This window comes from Ochotona curzoniae, unplaced genomic scaffold (genome assembly GCF_017591425.1).
Source record: "Ochotona curzoniae isolate NIBS_2020 unplaced genomic scaffold, NIBS_Ocur_1.0 patch88, whole genome shotgun sequence".
Taxonomy (NCBI): Eukaryota; Metazoa; Chordata; class Mammalia; order Lagomorpha; family Ochotonidae; genus Ochotona; species Ochotona curzoniae.
The window spans coordinates 45,932-72,016 of record NW_024467070.1 but is presented as its reverse complement, the minus strand read 5'-3'; the positions used below and the strand labels follow the sequence as shown (position 1 = coordinate 72,016).

Sequence of the window (26,085 nt, the reverse complement as noted above, 5' to 3'; positions counted from 1 at the left end):
GTAGGTCAGCTGAATGTTACGCACACCACGTGTGGCTCTTAGGCAACATGGGAACACAGCTACTTCTCAGATATGCTTGTCAGGGAAATCCCAGCATAGCTCATCCAAGGACAGAGAAGACAGACTGGAGTGCAATCTACCGCTCTCACCTGTATAGCCAATGAACAGACTAGGATGAGGTCTTTGTTAGTCAAAACAATAGTTGGGGATTCCTCCAGGGACACGTTGCGCTGTGTGCCTATGACCTCCCAATAGGTCAAGCAATCAGAGATCTAGTGGAAATCTCCCACACCATGTCAAGTGCTACACCAAATGGCCATCTCAGTTCTATACTTCAGATAGCAGAGATTAGGAAAAATTACTTTATGATTAATTGGGAATACATTAATTAGAAAGTGGTGATCCCCATTTCAGAACATGGCATTGAGGTCAGCAGCCAGCCTCAGAGCCTCCTCATAACACAGCAGGGCCTCCATCAGCTCTCCTCTCAATTTGTGAATGAGCCCAAGGAGGCTTTTGGCTTCCACAACTCGTACCTCTTGCCTATCCCATCTTTCTGCCACTTTCTGTAAAGCCTTGAGGAGTTTTTCCCTGGCATAGGACATCTTTTCTATTCTTAAGCCTGTTAAATACTGAGTGATTGCTTTGTCTTCAGATTTCCTATGATACTGTTGAAATTGGCCATAGTGGTAATGAATGTCTTGCAGGATGTGATCCTCGATGTTTCTGATGCTTAGTGCTATCTGAAAAAGTTCCTCAGCCTCTCCGTACTGGCCTATTTCTGCATACATTTCAGCGAGGTCAACATAAGCCATTTCAAACGTGGGCTTTAGTGTTGTAGCCGTTTGAAATTTGTCTATAGCTAATTGAATCAATCTGTCCACATCTCTTCTGCTCTGGACTTGAGGCTGCCAGTTGGTAGACTTCTTTATTTGGATCATTTGATCCCTATAACAAAGTCCCATCTGGTGATGAAGAGAGGCAGAGTTGGGTGTTGCGTTCAAGGCCTCTTCTAAATACCTCAGAGCTTCATTTGGACGACGCTGTCTGCGGTAAAACTTGGCTGCATACCGGAACACGTAGGTCTGTGAGGACCCCTGGCTCAGAGCTTCTTTAAGGTGCTTTCTCCTTCTGCTGCCTCTCCCATATCCTGCAGCTTCAGAGCAAGGAGAGCTTTCAGGTACCCATCTTGTGGGTTGAGGCTGATGGCCTTTCTGAGGGGAGGAAGGGAGAAGGCCTCACTGATATTGTTTAGTTCTTTGGCTGCGTGATCCAGGCGGTAGGCGGCAATTGCATAGCCTTTGTTGAATTCAGGGTTTTCAGGGTCCACTTCCAGAGCCCTTTGAAAGCAGGCCTTGGCCCATTCATAATTTTTTCTTCCACACTTCAGCAAGGCCCATCCTTCCACACAGTCCATCTCAGGACACTCCACTCTATAGCGGGAAGAATCTTCAAACCTGTTGCAAATCTCCTGCACCTTGTCCAGGTACTTCTGTGTGTCTTCCCATCTGCGCATGTGGTAATAGACCCAGGCATAGTTGCCCCAGGTCACCAGGCATCTCACATCTGATTGGTCAATGTGCTCTCTCTTGAGTGACTCTCTAGCGTTGTTCAAACTATCCAGGGCATCGTCATTCCTGCCCTGTAGATGTTGCATGTAGCCCAGTAGGTTGTGTAGTCCCTCACTGTATTCGGGTTGCAATTGAACCTCTTCTGAGATGCTGCTTTCTAACTCACGTATTTCAGCATCATCAATGAACAGCTGCCATGTGAAGTGACATCTCAGCTGCTCCAGGGCATCTTTGATCAGATGATCATCAGCATTCCTACTGCAAGAACAAGAGTGCAATGTGTGTGTTTGGGGAGGAAGATAGCCCAAAGGAAACTGGTTGATAAAGCACCATACAAAATTTTAGTTCTTATCCTGGGAAAGGGCATAATTGTACAGAATTATTGTTTTGAGTGTAGGTATTTTTCAGATATGCTTGTGCTGTGAATAGATCTTGCTCTTCTCTGTTTGCTGGCTGCCGTATACAACAAAGCTGATTGCATTCAGTTTGAGAGTTATAAAGCATATTTATGCAAAGCATTAATAGAATCTAATATTCTAAATGAGTTTCCTATCATGTGGTGGACAGAATTAGGGTACACTCCAGCCACACATGCTAAACCTTAGGAAACATAATAATATCTTAGTCTGAATATAAGAATTCTGAAAAGAGATGCTTTACTAAAATATGTTTTTTCCATTCTTAGAAATAAGCATAATAGGAAATAAGTAAAATAGGAAAAAATGAGAGACAATGCAGAGATTTATTCTTTCCTTCACTCTGTTTTCTCGTGAAGGTTATAACTTACACACCTATCCTCCAATGTCAGCATAGGAAATTGACATTAGTAGAGCAATGTGTCTTTGTGATTCCATGTTTTTTCCCATACAAATTAACTGATTGAGTTCCTACTTCAATTGATACACAAACTACCTCATCACCACATCTCCTTTTTACCGTTTTATAGTTAACCCATATGATTTCCTCCCCTTCCACTCCCATTGTCATCTAGTGCTTAGAAATTACTGATATATTCTTCATCTGTGTCATTTTATCATTTCATGATTTTCATGTGAATGGAAAATTCATCCAAAAGCATTGGTCCTATGTCTGAAAAATCCATGTAATACGTCAGACTCACAGAAGGTAAGGAAAACCACCATGATCACATGTGCCCATATGGTCAAGTGTTTGACAGAATGTAACATCCTTTCATGATTTGGGGAAAAGGTTTCATCAAATTATGGTAACTAAAGGTGGGGGACTGGTAGATATTGTTTGTTTGGATTAGGCTGGTTGGTAGAAGCTCATGAGCCAAGCATGATGGCTTTCTATGGAGAAACCACATGGAGATAAGCTTAAGGTTTTGTGTTTCTCTGCTTCCTGGTTGGTCAAGTGACTGCTCTTCCTCCTTCTCCTCTGGAATCTGACTTTGCTGGCAGAGTTCCCAGAACCTACTGCATTCTGACGCAAGCTAGTCCCCATATGGCTCTGACTAGTGGCAGACCTTGACCTTGTCTCTGTGATGCTGGTTTTGGCAGCATTAAGAATGTGGGTTGCAGTGTCATGGCAGCCGGTGTTGAGATTTCAGCAAATTGATGTTGCAGGTTTGGAACTGTTATAGCACATTGTGGAATCAGGAGGCTTTAAACCTCACTAAGTGCCAGGGCTATGCAGCCTGGTGATGATACAAGCAAGTCATTTCTGTGCTGTCAGGGCAGAGATCTGCCTTGGATGTGAGGATCATCTAGATGCCCTGTCTGTGGGCCCTCATCCCATAGGAAAAGTGTCTGGGTTTTATCAGTCTCATAGTGGCAGGCCTATCTCAAAATTTCAAAGTTCTAGGCTGACTTTCCTGCCTGACTCCCGTGTGGTTGAAATCTTGTTCCACTGTGCACTGGCTGAGACATGAGACTACTGGTGATTGCCATCCCTTGGCACCTTGACTAAGGAGGGTTGAAAGTCTCAGTTGTCATATATTGATCTGTGGGGTGGGCCTGAGATGGTCCTGTGAGCCCTGCGTTGTACACTCGCAGGTCTGTTGCTTAGTTCCTTTTCCCTCTGCTGTTAGTTGAGGTGTCTGTCTTCCCGTGGCTGTGCCTGGGATGGAGTTGGGGCTGATGTGGGTGATGCTATCCTCTTTCAGTGTATCCTTTCTTACTCTAGCACCTCAGATTAAAGCTCTGCTCTCCTGTTGGACTTCCTTGACTCTAGTCAAAGCTTAGTTCATGCATAGCTGTTGCAATCACAGTCTCTGGGAAGAAAATGTCAGGAGGATGTCAATCAGTACCCACACTGCTGTTCGCTGAAAGAGTGCTTACCTTACTTTGCTGAATTCTTCTAGAACCGAGGCTGGCATTTGATAAGCATTCAGGAAATGACAGTTAATTTTTGTAACAGTTAGATGCTTTCATCACCAGTGAGTGCTGTAAGTATGGAGCTGAGCTGATCCCAGCTTAGTAATCAGCTGAACACTTCCCAAAACATGTGCTTCTTCCCAGTGTCAGTCACTGGCACACTGGAGGGAATTGTGCAAATGAATCCCACCTACTGTTTTTAAGCTCCTTGATAGCAAGAATGAATGGAGTCAAGCCCAGTTGGAAACAGATAGAAATTCCCACACCCAGCTCCCCAGGGTCAAAGAGATGAAGGTGTTCCCAAGCACAGAACTCCAACTAGCAATCATGCTGAGCAAACTGTCAGTGATCCCAGATGGCCTGAGATGCCCTGGGAAGAAATACCTGGGAATCTAGAAGGCATTCACACTGACCCAGGGTCCTAGGTGGGCACCAAGTGAGGGCAGATACGTGCCATGCAGGGGGACATTCACACGGCACTTCCCACAGTGCATATGCCACAGCCCAAGGGTTCTGGACTTCCTCCTTGGTGGGAAACCAGCAGAAAGAATGTGTACTCACACGAGCTGCCCAGCCCTCCACAGACAGGACACAGGACACTTAGTGGAACAGAATCCCTGAGCCTGGGATCATTTGCTCCTCTCTTGCAAGACTTCCTTGGCCATTTCCCTCCCCTCTTGGTAGCTCCAGTATGAGCTAAACTTCAGATGCACATGTGTGAAGAAAGTCCTTTGTGTGTGTTATGACGATGTCTCCTGAGGTCCACACACATGCCAACATATTCAGCCTGTAAACAAGTTTTTGGAAAGAGTCTTGAGCAAACCTGACCTTATGGAGACCAACCGGTAAGACAGCATTTGCTAGCATTGCCTTGAATGCCTCTGTGTCCCTTCTGCAGAGAAGCTGAAGCTCCTTACCTCATGGCTGCTGTGAGAAGGTGCAGGGGTTCTGCAGGGATCCCAGGGCTGGATGGCGACCTCAGAGATCTGACCCGTGTGCGCTGTGGATGTCTGTCGGAGCTGAGCAGGCCTATAAATGGAGAGAGAAGCCGAAGGGCAGCAAATATTTTAAGGCGTGGCTGTGCTCTTGCTGTGGTACCTTGGACCTAAATGTCGGAAATGAAACTACAGCAGGTAGTTTTCCTGATTCTGGAAAATGAAACTTATCTTGAAACGGCTTTTCCTGTTTTCTTGTGAAAACTCGAGAGTGTGAGTCAGCTGTACTGATGTACCATTGCTTCTGTCCCGTCCTTGCAGAGGATGGGAGCTGGCAGATGTAGGTTTGGGCAGAGGTCATGAAGTCTGGGGCCTGGCAGAGTTGAGAAAGGGTTCCCTGTCTGTGTTTCCTTTGGCTTACTGGATTTAAGATGTTTATGTCTTACCAAACAAGATGGCATGAATGTCTACATGGAAGTCTCCACACACATTTGTAAGCGCTTTGAGAGGTCATGTAATAGTGATTATACTAGGACTTTGCATATCTTGCAATGAGTGATTTCTCTTGTTGTTAGTTGTCGGAACAGAGTAAATGTGTATAGTTGCAGTTTAGTCAAAACATGTTAGGCCTGGCAGTTTAGTGATGGCATAGTAGGCTAAGCTTCTGCCTGTGGGGGATGGTATTCCATCTGGGTGTCCATTTGTGTCATGGCTACATTACATCTGATCCAGCTCCCTTCTTGTGGCCTGGGAAGGCAGTGAAGGATGGTCCAAGTCCTTGGGACCTTGCACCCATGTGGAACACCCGGAAGAAGCTCCTGGCTCCTGGCTTCAATTCTGCTCAGCTCCAACCATTTTGGTCATTTTGGGAGTGAATTAGCAGATGGAAGTTCTTCCTGTCTCTCTTATCTTCTTCCTCTAATTCTACCATTCAAATAGAAATAAAAACAAAATAATTCTTCAACATGTTAGGCCTTAATGACAGTTTCCTTTTTGTTCTCAGTGAAGAGCGCACTTTGTTGCTGTGTAAGTAGACCAGACTCCTCAGAAATGACTCTCATGGCTGTGCCCGATGACACAGCTGTGCCCTGGCACCTGGCTTGGCTCACCCCAACCTGTGCCATGTAGTCTTCTGTGTTGGTGAGAGGTTGGGGAGAAGAAGCCTATGAGAGATTGTGAGCATAGGTGGGGGCCTGGCTCTTTTCAAAATGAAACATGTTTTTTTGTTTCAAAATTTTAATTGGATTTTACTAGATGTGTAGTTGGTAGGTGCAATTCCAAATTATATTATTTATTTATTCATTTCTGTCTGTGTCCCTCTAACTCCCACAGACTCACTTTCCTTGATTTGTTAGTTTTTGACTTACTTAACTCCTTTCTTTCTTTCTCTTTCCTTTTCCTTCTTTCTCTCTTTTCTTTTCTCTTCTCTTCTTTTCTCTCTCTCCTTCCTTTTTTCCCTTTCTTTTCTCTCTCTCCTTCCTTCTTTCTTTCCTTTCTTCCTTCCTTCCTTCCTTTTCTTTACTTCCTGACTTTTATTTTAAAAATATTTTATGATACAGTTCCATCATCTCCAGGATTTCCCGTCCTCTCTACTGCCACTGATTTCCCCTATGATATTACAATAGCACATTCCTTCATCATCAGTCCTAAGTCCATCCTTCTGTGTACCTTGTAGGTACACACAATCGCAGAGAGTCCAACATCCTATTATCAAGATATGCTTCATCGTTTCATTAGGAGACCTTCTTTGATCTGGAAATAGAGATGTGTACCGCATTGTATCTTCACATCTGGATATGATAGTTATTATTGCACAGTCTCTATACAGCCCCTGAAATGAAAAGCCTTACCACAAAATCAACTACAGGAAGAAAAATAAATAATTTACAGTAACATGAAGTTAAATAACATGCTACTGAATGACCAGCCTGTCGCTGGAGCAATGAAAGAAATAAAAAAACCTTCTTTTATAAAATGATCCTACTGTATGACCTATGTGTCACTGAAGAAATTAATAAGAAAAAAAAACCTTTTGGAAGAAAGAAAATGAAAGCAAAAATATGAAAATCCATGTGATGTAGCAAGTACAATATTGAAAGTGACATTTATAACATCAGGTGCTTATAAACAATTACAATATCTGAAATAAATGATCTAATCATGCATCTGCAGGACATATTAAAAAAAGTAAAAAGAAAAGGAAACAGGAAATGATAAAAAAATACACAGGGAGAATAAAATGAGTTAAAACTAAAAAACTACAAATTGCAACCTGAAGAATTCATTTTTTAAAAAAAATTATTTATTTCTTATTGGAAAGTCAAGTTACACAGAGAAGGAAAGAGAGAAGCATCTTCCATCTACTGGTTTTTTCCCTAAGTGGCCAAAACATGCCAGAGCTGAGCCTAACTGAAACCAGGAACCAGGAGCTGCTTCCGGGTTTCCCATGCAGATTCAGGGTCCCAATGCTGTGGGCTGTCTCCAGCTTTCCCAGGCTACAAGCAGGGAGCTGGAAAGGTTGTGGAGCCACATGGATACAAACTGGCACCCTTATGGAATCTCATTCATACACCCCAAGGACTGTTGCCATTTGGCCTCCATGCTGGGCCCAAGGAAGAGCCATTTTTAAGAAGATGAGCAAAACAAACTTTTAGCCAGACTAGCAAAGAAAAGCAAGAGAAAAATCAAGTAAAATTATAGATGAAAAACAAAATATCCTAGGAAACTCTCAAGGTGATCTTTTCTTTCTGAATGGATTTATTGATTGCTCTTTGCTGTCAGCTTTCGTTGCTTTTAGTGTTTTTTGCTTCAACGTTTATATTACTGATAAAAAAAATGGCTTCTCCAGCTTATCTTTCTTTTCCATTTATCTGGAATATCTTTTCTTTCTTTCACTTTCAGCTTCCATGTATCTTCGTTGGTGAGATGTTCTCTTGCAGGCAACGGATAGATGGGTTTTGTGTTTATATCCCACCCGCTACCCTATGACACTTGATTGATGAGTTTAAACCATTTACATTCAGGGTTAGTATCAAGAGGTAGTAATTTTTTCCTGTCCTTTTAGCAATGGATTGTTTCTTATTTGATTTAGTCTTCTTTTGTTGCTTTATTGGGATGGTCTTCAGGTTTGCCCTTGGTTTTGGTAGGTGGTCTACCTTTCCTCTGTTGATAGAACATCTTAATCATTTGTGGGGCAGGTCTGGAAGAGGTAAATTTGTGGAGCTTTTGTTTACTCTGGATAGTTTTCTTTCCTTTTCAAAGAAAAAGAAAGACTTGCTGGGTAAGTTATTCTGGGCTGACATTTTTTTTTTCTCTTAGAATCTGGAAAATGTGACTCCATTCTCTTCTGGCCTGTAGAGTTTCCTCTAAGAGGTCAGAAGTAAATCTGATTAGGGTCATTCTATGTGTTAACTGATTTTTTCATGCACATATTTATGTATCTTTTCCCTGTGTTTAATGTAGAGCACCTTATTATCATGTGTTGTGGCCAAGATCTATTTCGCCAGCCCTATTGGAAGTTCTGGCCTCTTCCTGTACTTTGTTTTCCAATTCTTTCTCCAAATTAGGGAAGTTTTCCTTTGTTATTTCATTGAGTACCATTTTCTTTAAGGATAGGGCACACCCACTGATTGGAGTGGAGTTTTTTTTGTTGTTTTTGTATTTTAGAAAGTCAGATATACAGAGAGGAGGAGATACAGAGAGGAAGGTCTTCCATCCGCTGGATCACTCCCCAAGTGGCCACAATGGCTGGAGCTGAGCCAATCTGAAGCCAGGAGCTAGCAGCTTCTTCTGGGTCTCCCATGCGGGTGCAGGATCCCAAGGCTTTGGGCCCACCTTGACTGCTTTCCCAGGCCACAGGCAGGGAGCTGAATGAAAAGTAGGGCCACAGGAGTAGAACCAGTGTCCACATGGTATCCTGGCACGTTCAAGGCGAGGACTTCAACAGCTATACTACTGTGCTGGGCCCTCATCTAATAAATTTTAAATCCCAGCTTCCTTTTCTATGCCTTCTGGAACTCCTATAACTGTTATGTTCGTCCTTTTCAGTTGCACTTCCAGCTTTTTGAATTTCCACCCATCATTGAACTAAATGTATTTCAATTCTGAGATTCTTTCTTCTGCCTCCCTCATTCTATTACTGAGACTTCTCACGGAATTATTAATTTGCTCCATTGTGTTTTTCCTTTCTAATATTTTGCCTTAGTTTGGTTTCAGTGTTTTCATTTCCTGTGCGACATATTCCTATAGCAAGTGTTTTTTTCCCAATTCCTTATCTCCCATTTCCTTGATGTCTTCCTCAGTTAACTCTGAAGTTGGCAATAGTCTTTGCTCATTTGTGCGAGAAGCATCAGTACTATTCATTGCTCTCTGTCTCTTCTTTTGGTCTTGGTCATTATACTTCTGGTTAGGAGAGTCTTCTCCTTGGGGCAGGTTTCTAAGCTGTGTCACCCACAGGTCTGCAGTTTGATTTTCCGTATTGCAGTTGCTACATGGTTCTTGATTTGCAGTCACTTGTCCCACTCTCTCCAGCTAGTACCAGTTCTGGTTTCTTATGTTAGACTTGCACCATGGTCTGCGTAACCCCAGGACCTGGCTCACCACTCTGCACCTGCTATGATACCATACTGAGTCTGTACCTTTCTCCCATTTCTGGTTCAGGCAGTTCCCAAGATTAGAGAGACACCAGATGTCCTATACAGCTAGGTTTTTGATGGTGCTGATCTTGCTGGAACCTGTTGGCAGTTAGGTCTAGGGACCACAGAAGCCTATTTTTATCCATATGCTGCCATAGTCGGTATTATTTTCCCTGTGGGACCAATTCAATGCACTGAGCTCAGAGAGTTCACTCCCAGCTGAGCGCATGCTCAGCTCACTTGTCCCTGCATTCTTTCAGTCCTGGTTTCTTATACTAGGCTTCCACTGTGGTCTCCATAGCCACAGCTCCTGACTCACCACTTTCCATACTCTGTGATCCTGTGCTGTGGCCACACCATTTCTGCACTGCCTTTCTTCCAGTCCCAGTTTGAGCACTGCCCAAACTGGGAAACTAGGGAGACATCAGCTGACCCCCAAATCACTGGATGCTGGCTTTACTGGAGCCCACATTCCCTCTGACGGATTTGCCTAGTCCCTCTCTGGTTCTTGCATGTGCTGTTTGGGTGCTGCTGCCACATTTGGTATGACTCAGCTCAACTTGGCATTCCATAATGTGCACTGGCTTAGGACGTGGTCGATCCTAGCCCAACACACACTCTATTCTGGTGTTCATATTTATCAGCAGGTGATGTGATCTGGTTCAGCCTGGCTGCCCCCCCCCATGCCAAATGTATGTTCTTGGGTATGTTTCTCTGGCCTGGTCTGGGTTGCTCCCTATCATGGTTCCTGTTCTCACCTGTAGGAACTGTGTCCTGACAGAGGAGTTTCCAAAGTTTCTCCAACAGAACCTCTCCCTATGCCAGATCATGTGCATACTGGTGGATCAATGGGCCAGCCCCCCTTTTTGGCTGTCAATCAGTTCCAGTTATTCCTGTTGGATGTTTCAGCCCAGCCAAGGCTCATCCATACCCAGACACTGCTCACATATGGCTCAGTAGGGGCAGAGACCTAGCCTAGGCTGCCCTACATCTACCCAGGTTCTCCAGAGCACCCGACTGTGCTGGCGTCCAGCCCAACTCTGTGTGCCCAGCCCCAGATCACACTTGTGCCAGGGGAGATTGCAGCCATATCCATACCAGAACGCAGCCCCCACTCTGTCCCCCGCATGCTCCATGGGAACCCCAACCCAGTTGAGCCTATTCCCAGCCCTAGATTACATACTTGCCAGTGGTTGCTGTGACCCAGTTGGCTTAGTCCCTCACCTGTCTCAGCCTTTGCCTTTGATGCTGTGGCCTTAGTATCCCATGCTTATGCAGACCAGTTGGTGTAAGAGCCTAGTTCAGCATGACCTGTGCCCCATCCTGAATTCTGTTCTTCCTTGTGAGTTGAGGTTTGCTAAGCCTTGCCAGGTCCGTTCCCTTCCAGGTGCAGTCTGGCCCACCCCACATCCTATTTTAGCATGTACTTTTGGGTGCTGCTTCCTTGACCTGCCAAGACTGTTGTTGGTTCCTTTACACGTATGTGATGATAAGTTCCATGGTCACAATTACCTCAGCTCATTACCACCCCAGCTTGTGAGCTAACCTGAGGGACTTGTATTTCCAGAGTGTGGCCCATACATCCCCCACAGAATCTACCCCCTGGACCAGAATTTCTTGTTTGCTGGTTAGTGTCTTGACCTGCCGAATGTGACCTGTTCAGTGTTCCACCACTGAGTCAGGTACTGGTACCTAGCCCTGCCAGACTGGTCCCCATGCATAGCTTTCATGTGGTCTGGGCTGTCTCTGGCCTCCCCATCTCACTAGATTACAGACTTCATGACGTTTAGGGGAAATGTCTGCCTTCTTACCCTAAGGTTTTTGCCATCTATCACTATAAACCACTTGTTGTCAAATTCAATGCTTTAGACATCTTGGTGTACATAAGCCAGGAATTTTATTTGTCAGCTATTAGCCTCTTGCTTCTACTAAATAACATACACAAATTGTTTCTGATTCACACACACATGTATTCTATTTCAATATTTTCTATTTTCATTTGAATGAGAGGTGGCCGATCTTCCCTGGTTTACTTCTGCTATTTTACTCCCAAAATATCATATGGTTGTGAGATCCATCATTGGGAATAGGACACAAAACCCAGGACTCCCAGGTGGCTGACATGAATCCAACTCCTGCTGTCATCATTGCTGCCTCCCAGGGTCACTGTGATCTGAAACTAGAATCAGAAGATGTACCTGGAACTCAAACCTGTGCCCTTCAAGGTGCAAATGTGAGTGTCTTAACTAACATTTGAAACACTGCACCAAACTCTGACCTGCATTTCACTCGGTTTTGGAATGCAATCATTTGATCAGTTTAAGTAGTTTTTTTTATTAATTGCATTGCATTATGGGACAATGTTATAGGCACTGGGATTCCTCCCACCCCTCCCCAAACCCTCTCCCCATGGTGGATTTCTCCACCTTGTTGTATTACCACAGTTCAAATTCAGTTGAGGTTTTTTCATTGGAAGTATTTACCAAGCGTAAAGTTCAGCATCTTATTATCCTAATGAGTTCAACGATTTCTTGGTGAGACCATCTCTGGTCCGAAGGTAAAGCCAGCAAAGTATCATCCCAATCAATTATAAGCCCCAACATAACATCAACAACAATGTATAACATTATGGCATTAATTGACATGGTATTGATTAACCAATATGTTATTGGGAAAATGCAGGTTCTTAAAAAAATGTTCTGTACCTAAACAAATGACATATATCTTGGTAGAGTTATAAGCTAGTTTAGACCATCTGAAAAACAACCAAGTTCAGCCAAATCATGCTTCAACACTATAAACTGCTAAATATTAAAATGAAAATAGACACAAGACAGCTGAATAGTAATCTATAGCCATTTTGAGGTATATAGAACCCGGTTGAGTATAAACCAAAATTGAAATGTCTATGAAGAAGTCACAGGAGGTAGTTTAAGTAATTTTTACAAACTAAATTGCACCTTGATGTGAATGGCATGTTTCTAAACCAGCAAGCAGGAGATAATGGCTACATCTTAACCTAAAATCAAATGCAATAGGAAAGTAGCTGATAATTGATCATCTAGAGGCTACACCCTACAACCTTCTCCCTCTCAGGATTTAGTCTCAATGCCTGCTCATAGCACTCTAGGGCTTCACTGAGGTCTCCTTTCAGCTTGTGGACCAACCCAAGGAGACTCAAGCCTTCTGGATCTGATTCATTGCTCTCTAATTTCTTCAAGGCCAATTGTTTCACGACATCGATACTTTTATCCTTGATAAAGGATTCATATTCTATTTTTATTGCTTTTAAATAATGGCTAATTGCTTCTACTTCAGATTTCTTTTGAAATTGTAGAAACTGTGCATAGTAGAAATGTATATTTTGCAAAGTGTGTTCTTGCCTTGCTTTGCCTAGCACTTTTTGGAAAGTGTCTTCAGCTTTTTCATTATCTCCTGCATGTATATATGTGCGTGCCAGGTCAACATAAGCAATATCAAATGTGGGCTTTAGTTTCACAGCATACTCAAAATGAAATATGGCTAATTGAACCAGTCTGTCCACATCTCTTCTGCTCTGCCCTTGAAACTGCCAGTTGGTAGACTTCTTTATTTGGATCATTTGACCCCTGTAGCAGAGTCCCATCTGGTGATGAAGAAAGGCAGAGTTGGGTGTTGCCTTCAAGGCCTCTTCCAAATACCTCAGAGCTTCATCTGGACGACCCTGTCTGCGGTAAAACTTGGCTGCATACCGGAACACGTAGGCCTGTGAGGACCCATGGCTCAGAGCTTCTTCAAGGTGCATTTGTCCTTCTGCTTCCTCTCCCACATCCTGCAGCTTCAGAGCAAAGAGAGCTTTCAGGTACCCATCTTGTGGGTTGAGGCTGATGGCCTTTCTGAGGGGAGGAAGGGAGAAGGCCTCACTGATATTGCTTAGTCTTCTGGGTGAATAATCCAGGCGGTAGGTGACAATTGCATAGCCAGTGTTGAATTCAGGGTTTTCAGGGTCCACTTCCAGAGCCTTTTGAAAGCAGGCCTTGGCCCGTTCATAGTGCTTTCCTCCACACTTCAGCAAGGCCCATCCTTCCACACAGTCCATCTCAGGACACTCCACTCTATAGCGGGAAGAATCTTCAAACCTGTTGCAAATCTCCTGCACCTTGTCCAGGTACTTCTGTGTGTCTTCCCATCTGCCCATGTGGTAATAGACCCAGGCATAGTTGCCCCAGGTCACCAGGCATCTCACATCTGGTTCATCAGCTTGGTCTCTCTGGCACAAATTTTCACCTTCTTCCAGGCACTCCAGGGCATCTTCATTCTTGCCTTGTAGGTGTTTCACATAGGCCAATAGATTGTGAATTCCCACATTGTAGCTGGTCTCTAGAAATTGAATCTCCTCTGAGATCCTCTCTTCTAAGTCAGACACCTCGGAGTCTTCAATTAACAGCTGCCACGTGAAGTGACATCTCAGTTGCCCCAGCTTTTCCTGGACCTGATGTTCATCTGCACACTTACTATGAAGACAAGAGCAGAAGTTATTTATTAGATGAGGAAATACAGAGGTGAAAAATAGAGATAAGCCAATGATAATGTCTTGAAAGTCTCCCACTTAGGTTTCTTTTGGAGTGATTGAGGAATTTTGTTTTTTTGTATGATGCTTTTCAGGGTTCATATTTGTCACAAAGGGAGGGGGCTCAGACCATGTGTACATCAATTTATAATGGAGTGGATTAGGATGAAGGTGAAAGTGGGTTAAATCAGTGTTCCAGTTTCTTCTGTTTCCTGGGCAGGAGGGTGGGGAGATTGCAGGGCTGTGTGCAGGGAGGTGCTCCACTTCTTGCTGTCAGTGTGTGTCAGCTCATGGGGACTGAGGCTGTCCTTTGATGTTGCCTTAGGGAGCCTGATGAGGGGGAAGTGTTCTGAGGATGTTTACTTGTGTTGTCTTGCTTGTTTTGAGTTTTTTTACTTTCTTGCACCATAGGTGAGATATTCTAAGGCCTCTTAGCTGTCCATATGTACTTTGTGTGTCCACAGACACAGGTACAAACCGCTGGCCTGGGGTGTTGTTCAATCTGTCCTTTTTCACAGCTTTTGCAGAGGTACTCAAGGTCCTCTGTTGGTTTAGATGAACTGGCTGTCTTGTCATTTGTGTGCCTCTGGCTATGTTTTCTATTTCATATAGAGTCCCTGTATGTTTTAAATTCTATTTTCCATAGGCTCAGGGATTTCCTCTTCCATCCTCCTCACCAACCTTCCCCCTCACTGTATTCTGCTATATTATTGCAAGAGTGTAGTGTTTCAACAACAGTTACATGTCCATCATTCTGCTATTGAAGTGCATCATGATATTGTAGAGTACTTGTGTTTTTTGTGTAATTATTTCTTCTTTCATAATTTGGTTTAATGGTTATGGCAGCACTTACTTTGCAAGGACTTGTGAAAACCTTTCCCATTGGATGGAAATTAATGTATTACAACTTAATGGAGAGTACAGTCAACTTGATTGATGATTCAACTTTGATCTTTGAATTTGCTGAACAGAAAGAGACCAGGGTCTTGGGGGATTGACTCTTCTTCATGATTCACATCTGCTTTTTTGAGGTTTCTGGCTTAAGCGCCAGTAGAGTCATCAGCAGTGTTTCTGGACATTTCCCAGTAGTTTTTGTTTGTTTGTTAATTTTGTAATCTAATTTGGTAGTTTGATTAAAGGTCAATGCACTCACCATGACTGAAGCCTGGTGAGGATTTTTGTTCTCTTGGTTAGAATTGTGGGTTTGGGATTCTCTGACAAATAGGACAGTGGATAATCTGGATGAGCTCCCAAGAAGACTTTTGGTCTAGCTGGCTTTTGCAGAGACTGACCCAGTCTTTGGAGGACATTGGCCATAACTCTTGGATAATTACTTGGGCCAGATTTTCAATTGTCCATTTCCTGTTGTAGCTCATCACATACCCCTATTTAGGAACTTAGGGTTCCTAAAATGCCCTTTCCTTATGTAATTATGAAGGAGTAGATACTTGTCTTTTTAAGATATGTCCTGTGCAAGTTGTTATGTTGTCTGTATTTTCTGCTCCCAGTGCCTTCTGTCAAACTCCTTATCTTTGCCCCAGGACCCTTTTTGTAAAAGAGGGTAATAGTAAAACTTCTCATACCTGGTTTGGGAAGTTTAATAAGCCTGTATAACTAAAGATTTATTACCAGCTGTATGGTAGAGGCATATTTGGCTATTGATGTAATTAGGACAGAGACCAGTTGGTAACATAGAATCCTATGAAGCATTATAGATTTTAACATTTTAGTCTCTATGTAATGGAACAAATTCAGAGGAACTCAGAGATACTATTTACTAGTTTTTCACTATTCATTTGAAATAGCTGTAGATTCACAGAAAAGATCAAAGGTAGGGCAGAGAGCCAGTGTCTCCCTTACTCAGCTTCTTCCAGTGATTTATACAAGTATCATGGAGTATCTACATAAGAAGTTGTCATTAGTACAACAGTGTGTTTGCTTGTGTGTATGTGTGTGTGTGCGTGCGGATCCGCGACTCCTGATCATGTAATTACAAATCTTGGGACCACCACCTCAATTAATTTGCAAGACTGTCCCATCCCTGCAACAATTCCTTTATGATAAACTTCTATGTGTAACTTCTTCAGTGTGTAGCTTCTTGACCTATAGGACCATACATTCATGGTCTTTTGGAACTATTGTTTTTAGTTTTATGTCTTTAATATTGAATTCAAGAATGTGTTACAAATGGAAAAGGCCATTTAGTATGTAAAGAGCAATCAGGTTAATATACCCAATTTTAAAAATGAAGGTGAGAGATCATGATGCTGAATGCAGCAAAAGGATTTGGATCAATAGCATACTTTTATGATAAAAGCACTCAAGACAAGTCATAGGAAGAAACTACTCCAATACAATAAAGACCACATGCAAGAGATGCACAGTTAGCATCCTAAGTGCTAGAACAGGAAATATCCTGCTAGAATGCATGCGAAGATGTCAATGTCCACCTCTTCTATTCTCTATTATTTGTGAATAAAGAAATTATTAATAATTCCACACAAACTGTTAGAGCTAACAACCAAGTTGAGCAAAGATACAGGATACAAACTCAGCAGGCAGAAAAATCATTGTGGCTCTATACACTAAGTATGAACATTTAGAAGAAAATTAAGAAAACACAAATCTGATATAATACCATAACAATAACAAAATATGTAGGAACAAACATGACCATAGAGACAAAGATGTTTGTGCTTAAACAACAAAGCCTTGCTGAAAGAATGTAAAGGTGACACAAATAAATGGAAAGCCACCCTCTGGCATGGATTAGAAGACCTCATATTGTGGAGATGTCAGCACTACCCAAACCAACGTACAGATTTAATACATTCTCTGTCAAAACCATAACAATGTTTTCAGAATTAGGAATTTCATCCTAATTGGTTCCTGGGTTCTCAAAGCATCTCAAATAGCTGTAGAGTGTTGGGCCAAACTACATATGGACAACTCCCACTTCATATTTCAACATGCATGCACACACACACACACACACGCTACAGGAACCCAAACATTTCCCATGTTGGTATACAGACAGATGCAGTGGAAGAGAGAGCCCTGGGATGATGTCTTGAGCAAGCGTTGTATCAGCTCAGGCTGTAATAACAGCAGACCACAGACTCGCTGGCTTAACAGATGTGTTTTCCTAAAGTTCTGGAGGCTAGAACTCCAAGATCAAGGTGCAAGACAATGTTGTGCCTGGGGAGGACTCTTCTGCTTTGAGGATGGCTGCCTTCTTGTGATTGAGTAGCTGTGACCTTGACATTTTCATCACACCGTAACACCAAAGTGGGGCCTGTCTGTCTTGGCACATAAGGAGAAAACACACTGGTGTGTCTTCTTTTTAGGGATCGCAGCCTTATCAGATTAAGGCCCTGTACTTACGACTCCATCTTGACTTTGCTTTAAACACCATCACTAAATACCCAACAGGAGATAAAGATTGAATATATAGATTTGTATGTGTGGCACTGTCTATGCAGTTCCTACTTACAGTAATATAGTTTTTGAGAAATGTGATAAGGCTACTTGGGGGAAATGTTTATCAACAACTGGTATGTAACCAGACACGAGAAGAAAGCTTGTTATTTATTCCATATAGAGATAGTGGTTTAAAATAGCTTAACAATCTAAATGTAAGACCTAAACTAGAAGTTGTAAGGTTAAAGCAACAGAAAGCACCAGACAAGACTGCATATGAGTAAGAGAATGGTTTATTGGAGGGTGACACAGCTGGGCTCTATCAAAGAGGAGGGCAATGCCAGGCACGACCAAGGACCTTGTTTTTATAGGAATTAACAGAGGAGAGTGTAAGCTCTCAGGCTGGAACAGCCAGCATCTAGGAGTATGTGAAGTGGCTGATAAGGTAGGGCTGGGTGTAGAGCTGTAGTTAGCCTGTTGTGGGGCTGCCTTCTGGCTGTTTTTCAGAATGCAGAAGATGATTTTGCTTCATGGAGCAGCTCTTTAAAGTGAAAACATGGTGCTGGACATTCACTAAACTGCCAGCTGACCTTACACAAACTTACAATCTGAGCTTTTATGATCACCGTTCAGCTGAGGTCATACAGAATCTCCCGTACAAAGCCCTTTTGGCAAACAGGATGCTACTGCTTCCATGTAGGTGTCTCCTGCCAAGGCTGGTGGCAAGCAGGTTTAGGCGATTTGGGGCAGCTTGAGTTGCCTGGGGAAAATTGTCTGCTGATCTAAAATGTATTCAGTCACATACAGGAGCCCAGCTAGGCAGAAAAAGCACAAGCCTGCAGAGAAATGCCTGAGCTTCTGCTGTCACATCCCCACAGTATTTTCCCCAAGATAACTGAGAGGTCACGTGACTGGCTGACACAGCACTATGGATCTTGCATGTGGAGCCAGCAGAATATGATGTCTAATAAACAGACTGCCCAGCCCTCCACACATCAGACAAAGTACATTTTGTAGAAAAGAATCTCTGAGATTGAGGTCAATTTCTTCCTCCCTGCAAAGCAACTCTTCCCAGTTTCCCTCCCCCCTTTGGTGTTACAGTATGAGGAAAAGATCAAGGTCACAGCTACTTGAAAGGTCTGCTAGAAAGAATCCTGCCAGTGTATTTAGGTGAATGTATCTCTCTACGATCATGACACACAAACACTCCAACATCAGGTCCCTAAACATATACAGGTCCAGAAAGATACACTATCTTCATATCCATACAGATATTAGATCCATAAGCATACACAAGTAGTCATTCACATACTTGACTTTACTGATACCGTCCAATCCTGTTGCAATAGTACTGCCTATAAAACTGTATCACATAATACAATGTTAATAACAATAGAAAATAATAGTACTGCCAACATTTTCTCAAAATCTACAGATCCCCTGAGGAGAAGCTGAGAGCTCCTTACCTCATGGTGGCTGTGAAGGGAGCAGAGCTGCTGCAGGTGTGCTGGTGCTGGACCTGGTCCTTGTTGATGTGGCCAGCCTGCTTGTGGATTTCCAGAGAAACTGAATACCCCAGACAGGACAGTAGAGAGTGGCGATTGGCAGCAAATGTTGTAATGTGTGTGTGTCCTTGTTACTGGTAATGAGAAACTCAAAGTGACCAATGAAACTGAAACTACCAGCTTCCTTGCTCTTGGGAAAAGAAACCTAAGCAAAGTGCTTAGTTGTCTGTCTTGATAACTGCCTCAGAAATGATGGTTGTGGCTTTGTTTGATAACCATAGCTGTGCCAAGTCCTCTGGCGACCTGCTAACCTGGATTGGCCCTGTCCTACCTGCACGTGTAGCCTTATGTGTTCATAATCAGTTGTCAGGAATACTATGAGAGATTGGTCTCCTGGGCAGAGATTTGTCTGTTTCCTTTACTTATCTTTCTCTCCTCTATTCTTCTCTTTTTCTCTTTTTTTTTCTTTCATTCACTTTATCTCTACTCAGCCTTCTTACTGCACAGAGCAAGTGATCCAGAAAACCCAGAAGTTAGAAAGACCATGTCACATACTGGGTTGGTAAGTGGTCTCAGTGGAAGGTGGGAAAGAATCAAAATCAGGAAGCTCAAGTCAGAGAGTTCACTCGGGAAAGCAGCACAGAACAGGTTGCTTCAGAGTAGCCCCGTGTGATATTTCGGTTCCTCTTTTATGGGCCTTAATAAATTGATGCTATTATTTGAGTTGTGCAGTCCTCCTTAATTTACTATGTAAATTCAGAGCAAAATCCTCAGCCAACCTCCCAACTACCCCAGCACCGAAGAAGCATTGGGAACAGTCACCTGATATCATCCCAGGGTCCCCTATGTGGAGCGTATTCTGAGGTTCTATTCAAGTGGTTTCAATAGTTCTGGTATGCTGTTGATCTTACTGATCCAAGACCGAGGAAATGCTTTCAAAGCCCACTGGCTCACACAGTTCACCACAGAGAGTTCATTTACCCAGAAATGTGCTATCAAGCTACCCTGGGGTAGTAGACCAATTTGTTCTGCCCTTCCTACTCTGCTATGGTACCAGATGTCCTCTGTACATCCTAGGGGACTACGTAATCCTCCATGTGCATCTCTGTATGCTGTCCACTGCACCATCTTCAGTAACTGAGGAGGCCCCTTTCAGACACATGCACTCCACTGTCAGATCACAGGTCCTGCCACTCTCCCCATGGTTGGAGTTCTGAGTTCAGCAGTTTAACTGGGGGAGTGATCCTCAAGGAAATCACATCTGAGGTGATCCCAGACCTGACTCATATGTGCCTGCCAATACTGGGTGTGGCTCATTCTGTCACCCTCATCACCTTATACATACTGAGAGTCACAATTTCTAGATCAGATCTATTCTCATCCCTGTTTCTTTTTTTTTGGGGGGGGTTAACTTTTTTTTAAAACTTTTTTTTTATATATATTTTGACAATCTTTAGATAGTTAATTAGGGTGGAAAGGGTCAAAGGCTACAGGAAAATGGCTAAGACTAGTATTTTTTCCAAATTGTTTGCTTCATGTTTAAAGGGGGGTATTAAGGAAGAAGGCCCACCCAATTTCCCACCCTCCCCAGGTCCTACATGTAGGGTATGCTGTGAGGTTCTTGCTCGAGTGGTTTTGCTATTTCAACAGTTATGAATCACTGCCAATTCTGCCGCTCCATGCACGATGAGGTCCTTGAGGATTCCACTGATTGACATAATCCATCATAGAGTCTCTGTTTGCCCCGTATTTCGCTGCTAAGATATAGCTGGGATGGTTGGTTGACCTGTTCTGTCTTCTCCCTTTTTTCGGTTAGGGTTCTGAGTCCAGCATTTTGATTGGGGAGATCTCCAAAGAAACTTTGTCTGAAGTGTTCTCGGACCTGATTCTCACCCCTGTTTCTTATGAAAACTAGTCTATGTTGCAGCCCATCAGAACCTGCCCACCACATCTGAGCCCCCTGTGTATATAATTGGGAGCTGCAGCTAGTTAGGGTGTCCCCCAATAACTCCCAGCCTGGTGGGCCCCCAGTCCTGATTCCTGTGCCTACCAGCATGCCTAGTCCGGTCTGTCCCACATCCCATTCAGCTCTTGTATATATCATTGTGCACTGATACTTGAATCAATCCAACTGACTCCCTTATCTGGCCCTCGCTCATGCTTGTGGGCGCTCCCACCTGTCCAGCTAGGCCCTGCCTAGTCCTGGTTCTCATGCTCACCAGTGGGAGCTGCAGCCCATCAAAGAAGTGCTCATAGCTTCTATACTAGATCTACTCCCTAACCCAGATCTGTTACTCTCCAGGTGGTTCTTTAGTCTAGCTGGACAGGAGTTGCCCATAGTCCCAGCCCTTAACAGCTGTTGCTGCAGCTAAGGCTGACCAGCCTGCCTTTCCTCTGGCTCAGACCTGCACTAGTGGATACAGTTGGTTAGCCCAGCCTGGCTCTGCCTCTAATTTCACATGCTGGCCAACAGGTATGGTAGCCCTGCCCAGCCTGGTCTGTTTTGGGTCTCCCCCACGGATTCCTCTAGTACCCCATTGCTGCAGGGGGTAAACCTGCTGCCCCCATTGAACCTCCCAGCATGTGAGACACACACAGATGTGACAGGGGTTCCATCTAAACAGTTCTCCTTTACTTGGGAATTACAAATTCTTCTGTAGAGTAGTGAACAGCCTCAGGCCAGGAATTCTAGGAATTCTAAGAGGGAAGAAACTAGGAGGCAATTGTCATCAGCAGGACTGCAGAAGCCACCTCCCACAGGCCAGGGGCAGGTAAACAAAATGGCCCTGGCCAATCAGTCTTTCTTTGAAATGACTTGACTCTCACCCTGATTCTCACCAAGGGCTCTGTTCTTGGCTGCCTTGCCTTGCTGGCCACATGTAACCCAGTGACCTTGAGTGTTAGTCAGCATCTTGTTGACTTAGTGACTTCTTTGTCCTTTGAACCCCACAGTCTGCCCCTGATCCCAGCTCTCACACTCACCAGCAGGAGTAGTGGTCCAGCAAGGGAGTCCCCACAGCTCCCCTAATGAGCTTGCACTGCCACCCCATCTGCCCATGTCATGTGTGGGTGGGTGGGTGCTGTGACCCAGTCTGGTATGGCCCACCTCACCTTAGCATATGCTGGCAGCTGCTGCAGCCTGTACTGGCTTGGTCTGTCCCCAGGTGCAGCTCATGCTGGTGGGTGCTGCTGCCCATTCTGGCCTAGTCCGCCCCCAGTCCTAGCCCTAACATGAACTAGCTGGTGCTGTGGTTTGACTCAGCCTGTCCTGTGGTCTGTCCTTGTTCTCAGATCTTCCAGTGGGTGTTATGAACTGGCCTAGCCTGGCCTGTCCCCAGACCTGAGCCACAAGTATGCTGGTAGGTACTGTAACCTGACCTGGTTCTTCTTTGTGTGCTGACCTGCAGGGATTGCATCCTGGCAAAGCAGTTCCTCAAGCTCCTCTATTAGGCAGAGAACAACACTTTCAAGGATGCATGTGGGGATTGCTTCTTCAAGTGTGATTTTGGCTTTAGAAATTAGTGGAAATACTACGTGGTGCCTATACAAGGAGGACTCCAGTTTCTGCTGTCCCATTCTTTTTCATAGATTAGCGTTGTAATTGTTCATTAATATCCCTGTTGTCATTTTAAGTTAAGCAGGTAAATGTGCATTTTGTGTACTTTCTGATTTTCCTGTGTATCCCAGTGATCCCTGTAGGGACCACACACAGCATCAGTACTTCCCAGACATTCAGCAACCACCCTGGGATTTCTATAATCCCTCTTGAGTTTGCAGGCTGAGGAGAGTTGCTGTGGTTTGAAATTGCCTGTTTAGGACTTTGCTTGTGCTCACTCACCAATGTAGACTTGCACACTGATATGCACACTCACACAGAAGCTCCTACACTCATGGAACTAGACCTATAAGGACAAAGCACCTTTGTTCCAGTACCTGGAGTACTGGAAGTGTTTACATAGTCATCTAATTTTCCTTAAAATGAAACTGAATTTCCTGACAATTTACCACCCGAGAGACCTTGTTGCATTTGTCCTGATTCCAGTCAGGAGTCAATAATTGTGTTTGCCAAGAGCATCTGTGTCTGCATTTTGCCAACAGTTACTGTGAGCTCTTTTCAGCATTCTGTTTTTGGTGTTAGCTCTTTTCAGTTTGTTGCCACAAACCCGAATACTAGAGCTGGGTGTCCCTCAGGAGGTTTTTGTTGTTTGTTTGTAAAAATTTATTTATTATTTTTATTGAAAAGGCAGATATAGAGAGAGAGGAGGAGAGAGAGAGAGGAAGATGTTCTGTCTGTTGATTCACTCCCTAAGCGGCAAAATGGCTGGAGCTGAGCCAATCTGAAGCCAGGAGGCCAGAGTCTCTTCTGGGTCTCCCACATGGATGCAGGGTCCCAAGGCTTTGGGCCATCCTCGACTGCTTTCCCAGGCCACAGGCAGGAGCTGGATGGGAAGTTGAGCTGCCGGGATCAGATCCAGTGCCCATATGGGATTCCAGTGTGTTCACGGCAAGGACTTGAGAAATTATGCTGTTGGGACACATCCCCAACACCCCATCCTCTGCTTCCCCTACCAGCTAGATTTTAATCCAGCAGGGAAAGATGGCTTCAGGGACAGAAGCAGAGGCAGAGAGAGCACACCCAGGAACCCATGCTATGAACAAAGGGCAGGTATTGGGAGCAGGCTACTCTGAGTGATTGGCGGATATGGCCGTTGGCAGGCCATGAGGGATTGGTGCATAGGACTGTTGGCACTTCAGAGGATTGGCAGGTGCACTGGTAGACAGGGTCTAAGGGGGAAGGGCCCCACGAGATTGGTGAATAGGGCCATCAGGTATGGTGTCATGAGTGGATTGGTGGGAACATAGTTACCAGGTTACAGCAGCTTGGTGGGCAAGTAATTTTGAACCTAATGGGCATGAAGTTTGCAGACATGAACAGTGGAAGGCAGATGAGATGTAGAGGAAACGGTATTCAAAATGGTGCTAGGTCAAATGGCTGGTTCTGTCAGTCTTTGGGCTGATAATTCAAGCCACTCCTCACTGTTAACAATATTAAGCCATACCAAAAGCTTCCAGTTGTGTTGCACGAGAACTGGAAGAATGTTGTATGTCTTCCTATTAGCAGAGCTGTATTCTGAGATTGCTCCCTTCACTTTCTACCGTGAGGGGAGGCAAACATTCCCTGACAAGGGGTCTATTGCAGTCATAGGTGGGGAAGGTATTCAAGGAGTGGTAGGTAAACCCAAAGTCACACATTTCTCAAGGGGCGAAGACAACATTCTTAGAGTAGTATTTCCCTTCATTCCAAGTTAATAACACTCCATCTTAATATCTGAAAATTGGAAATTCCTGCAATCAGGGATCGAGGTGACAAGAGTCAATCTTCCTTGGCTTGTAGAAATAAATCATTACCTGCCAGATATTTTTAAAAATTCTGTGTAGGTGGGGCCCGGCAGCTTGGCCTAGTGGCTAAAGTCCTCACCTTGAAAGTGCTGGGATCCCATATGGGCACTGGTTCTATCCCAGCAGCCCCACTTCCCATCCAGCTCCCTGCTCATGACCTGGGAAAGCAGACGAGGACGGCCCAGAGCTTTGGGACCCTGCACCCATGTGGGAGACCCAGAAGAGGTTCTGGGTTCCCGGCTTCAGATTGCAACACCGGCCGTAGTGGTCACTTGGGGAGTGAATCATCGGATGGAAGATCTTCCTCTCTTTCTCTCCTCCTCTCTGTATATCTGAGTTTGTAATAAAAATAAATAAATAAATCTTGAAAAAAATTCTACATAGGCTTTGAAATGCCATAGTCTTCTGTTTGTCCTCTTCCATGGGACCACATACATTGTTTAAGGCTTTTGCTATTTCCATCAAAACATAGAATGTGGATGATCCCTCTGAGGAGACTGGGACCCAAGATGTGACGAACGTGCCGAGAAAGACCAGGACACAGGGGATGCAAGGGGAGTGAAGCAATGCATACTTCACTGACCTCGGCAGGGTGTATTTATATACTAGGCAGGTTATTTAGGCAACCACAGAAAGCCCCTCTAATGATAGCTAATAAGGAAATGATATAACAAACGCTATAGGTAAAAGGGTAAACATGCTTTTTAGGAATCAAAGCAATTAACTGAGGAAGGGGATATGCTGGTCTGTAAGCAACTCTTGGGGAAGGAGGCACAGGGAGGCAGTGCTCATTCCCAGCCTGCTCGGCCAGTGAAGCAGCCACAGTCCATTGCAGGAAGTCTGCTTCCTGCTAGCACTCTCAGTCTTAAATCTCACCTGAAAATGCACTCATGCTGAGTATATTTGTGTAGATAGAAAAAAGAGGCCTATTCCTCATCACCCTGCAAATGCAACTAGTGTTGAGCTGTGAATATATCATTTTCAGCTGGCACATCCAAAATGTCTTCCCTTATACATTATCTTTCCTTAAATTGAGGAAACCTAGAAGAACACAAATGTTCAGAAATGTGTCTGGATCGTGAAGAATGCTGGTGACTGCCAGCAGCTGAAATGGCAAAAGGTAATGTTACCGGCTTGGCTCACTCATCAGCAAGTGGAAGCTTCTGTAGATGCTTGTCAAGGGCAGCTCTGGGCTAGGGTGCTGTAGTGGAATCCTCAAATCTCTGCGAGTGTAATCTCTGCTGATTTTTGTGCTCTTTGTACTGACCTTGCTGGCCAGTTCAGTGCCCCTGGCCACATGAAAAAAAAAGCTCCGCTTGGTTATGTCTCCTCTGTGTGGATTATAAACTGATGTGTAGATGGAAGGTCTTCATTCCTTGGGCAGAACCAGATGGCACATATTTCTTGTTGATCTGAAATGACTGGTGCCCCAAACCACATTAACCCTCTTGGCCAAAGAATGGAAGGGTGCTATGTAGAAGAATAGATGCCTCCATCAGAGGCACGTAGAGTGAGGGTAAAGAAAGGGCAACAGAAAAAATGCCCAAAAACATGTATTTACTTATTTATTCCGGGGAGAGGGAGGTAGAAGAGAAGAGGCAGGCAGACAGATGAACACCCCCGTTTCATGCTCAAATGCCTGTAACATCCAGTTCTGGCCCAGAAACCAGGACTTCAGATCAAGTCTCTCATAGGAATGGCAGAAACACAAGCTTTTGCAGTCAGCTCTGGCCCT

General features: G+C 44.1%; 2 protein-coding genes across 3 annotated transcripts in view; both read right to left on the bottom strand.

Annotated features, from left to right (window-relative positions):
* Positions 1–405: 405 nt before the first annotated feature.
* LOC121168280 (interferon-induced protein with tetratricopeptide repeats 1B-like) lies at positions 406–4,844 on the bottom strand. Its single transcript, XM_040998216.1, is given in 3 exon segments — positions 406–1,126; positions 1,129–1,829; positions 4,825–4,844. Coding segments are annotated over 3 exon segments (1,422 nt in total). The 5' UTR covers positions 4,830–4,844; the 3' UTR covers positions 406–410.
* Positions 4,845–12,522: 7,678 nt separating this feature from the next.
* The window catches only part of LOC121168283 (interferon-induced protein with tetratricopeptide repeats 1-like), a 32,883-nt gene continuing 19,320 nt past the window's right edge, over positions 12,523–26,085 (bottom strand). Inside the window, exons 1-2 of one of the 2 annotated variants that reach the window (XM_040998220.1) lie at positions 18,912–18,986; positions 12,523–13,969 (exon numbers count right to left, since the gene is read on the bottom strand). In XM_040998220.1, coding sequence (XP_040854154.1) covers positions 12,538–13,969; positions 18,912–18,916 — 1,437 coding nt within the window. In that variant the 5' untranslated portion in view covers positions 18,917–18,986 and the 3' untranslated portion in view covers positions 12,523–12,537. Of the gene's footprint in view, positions 13,970–18,911; positions 18,987–26,085 lie in introns of those variants that run through there. The other variant, XM_040998221.1, reaches the window with a different exon arrangement.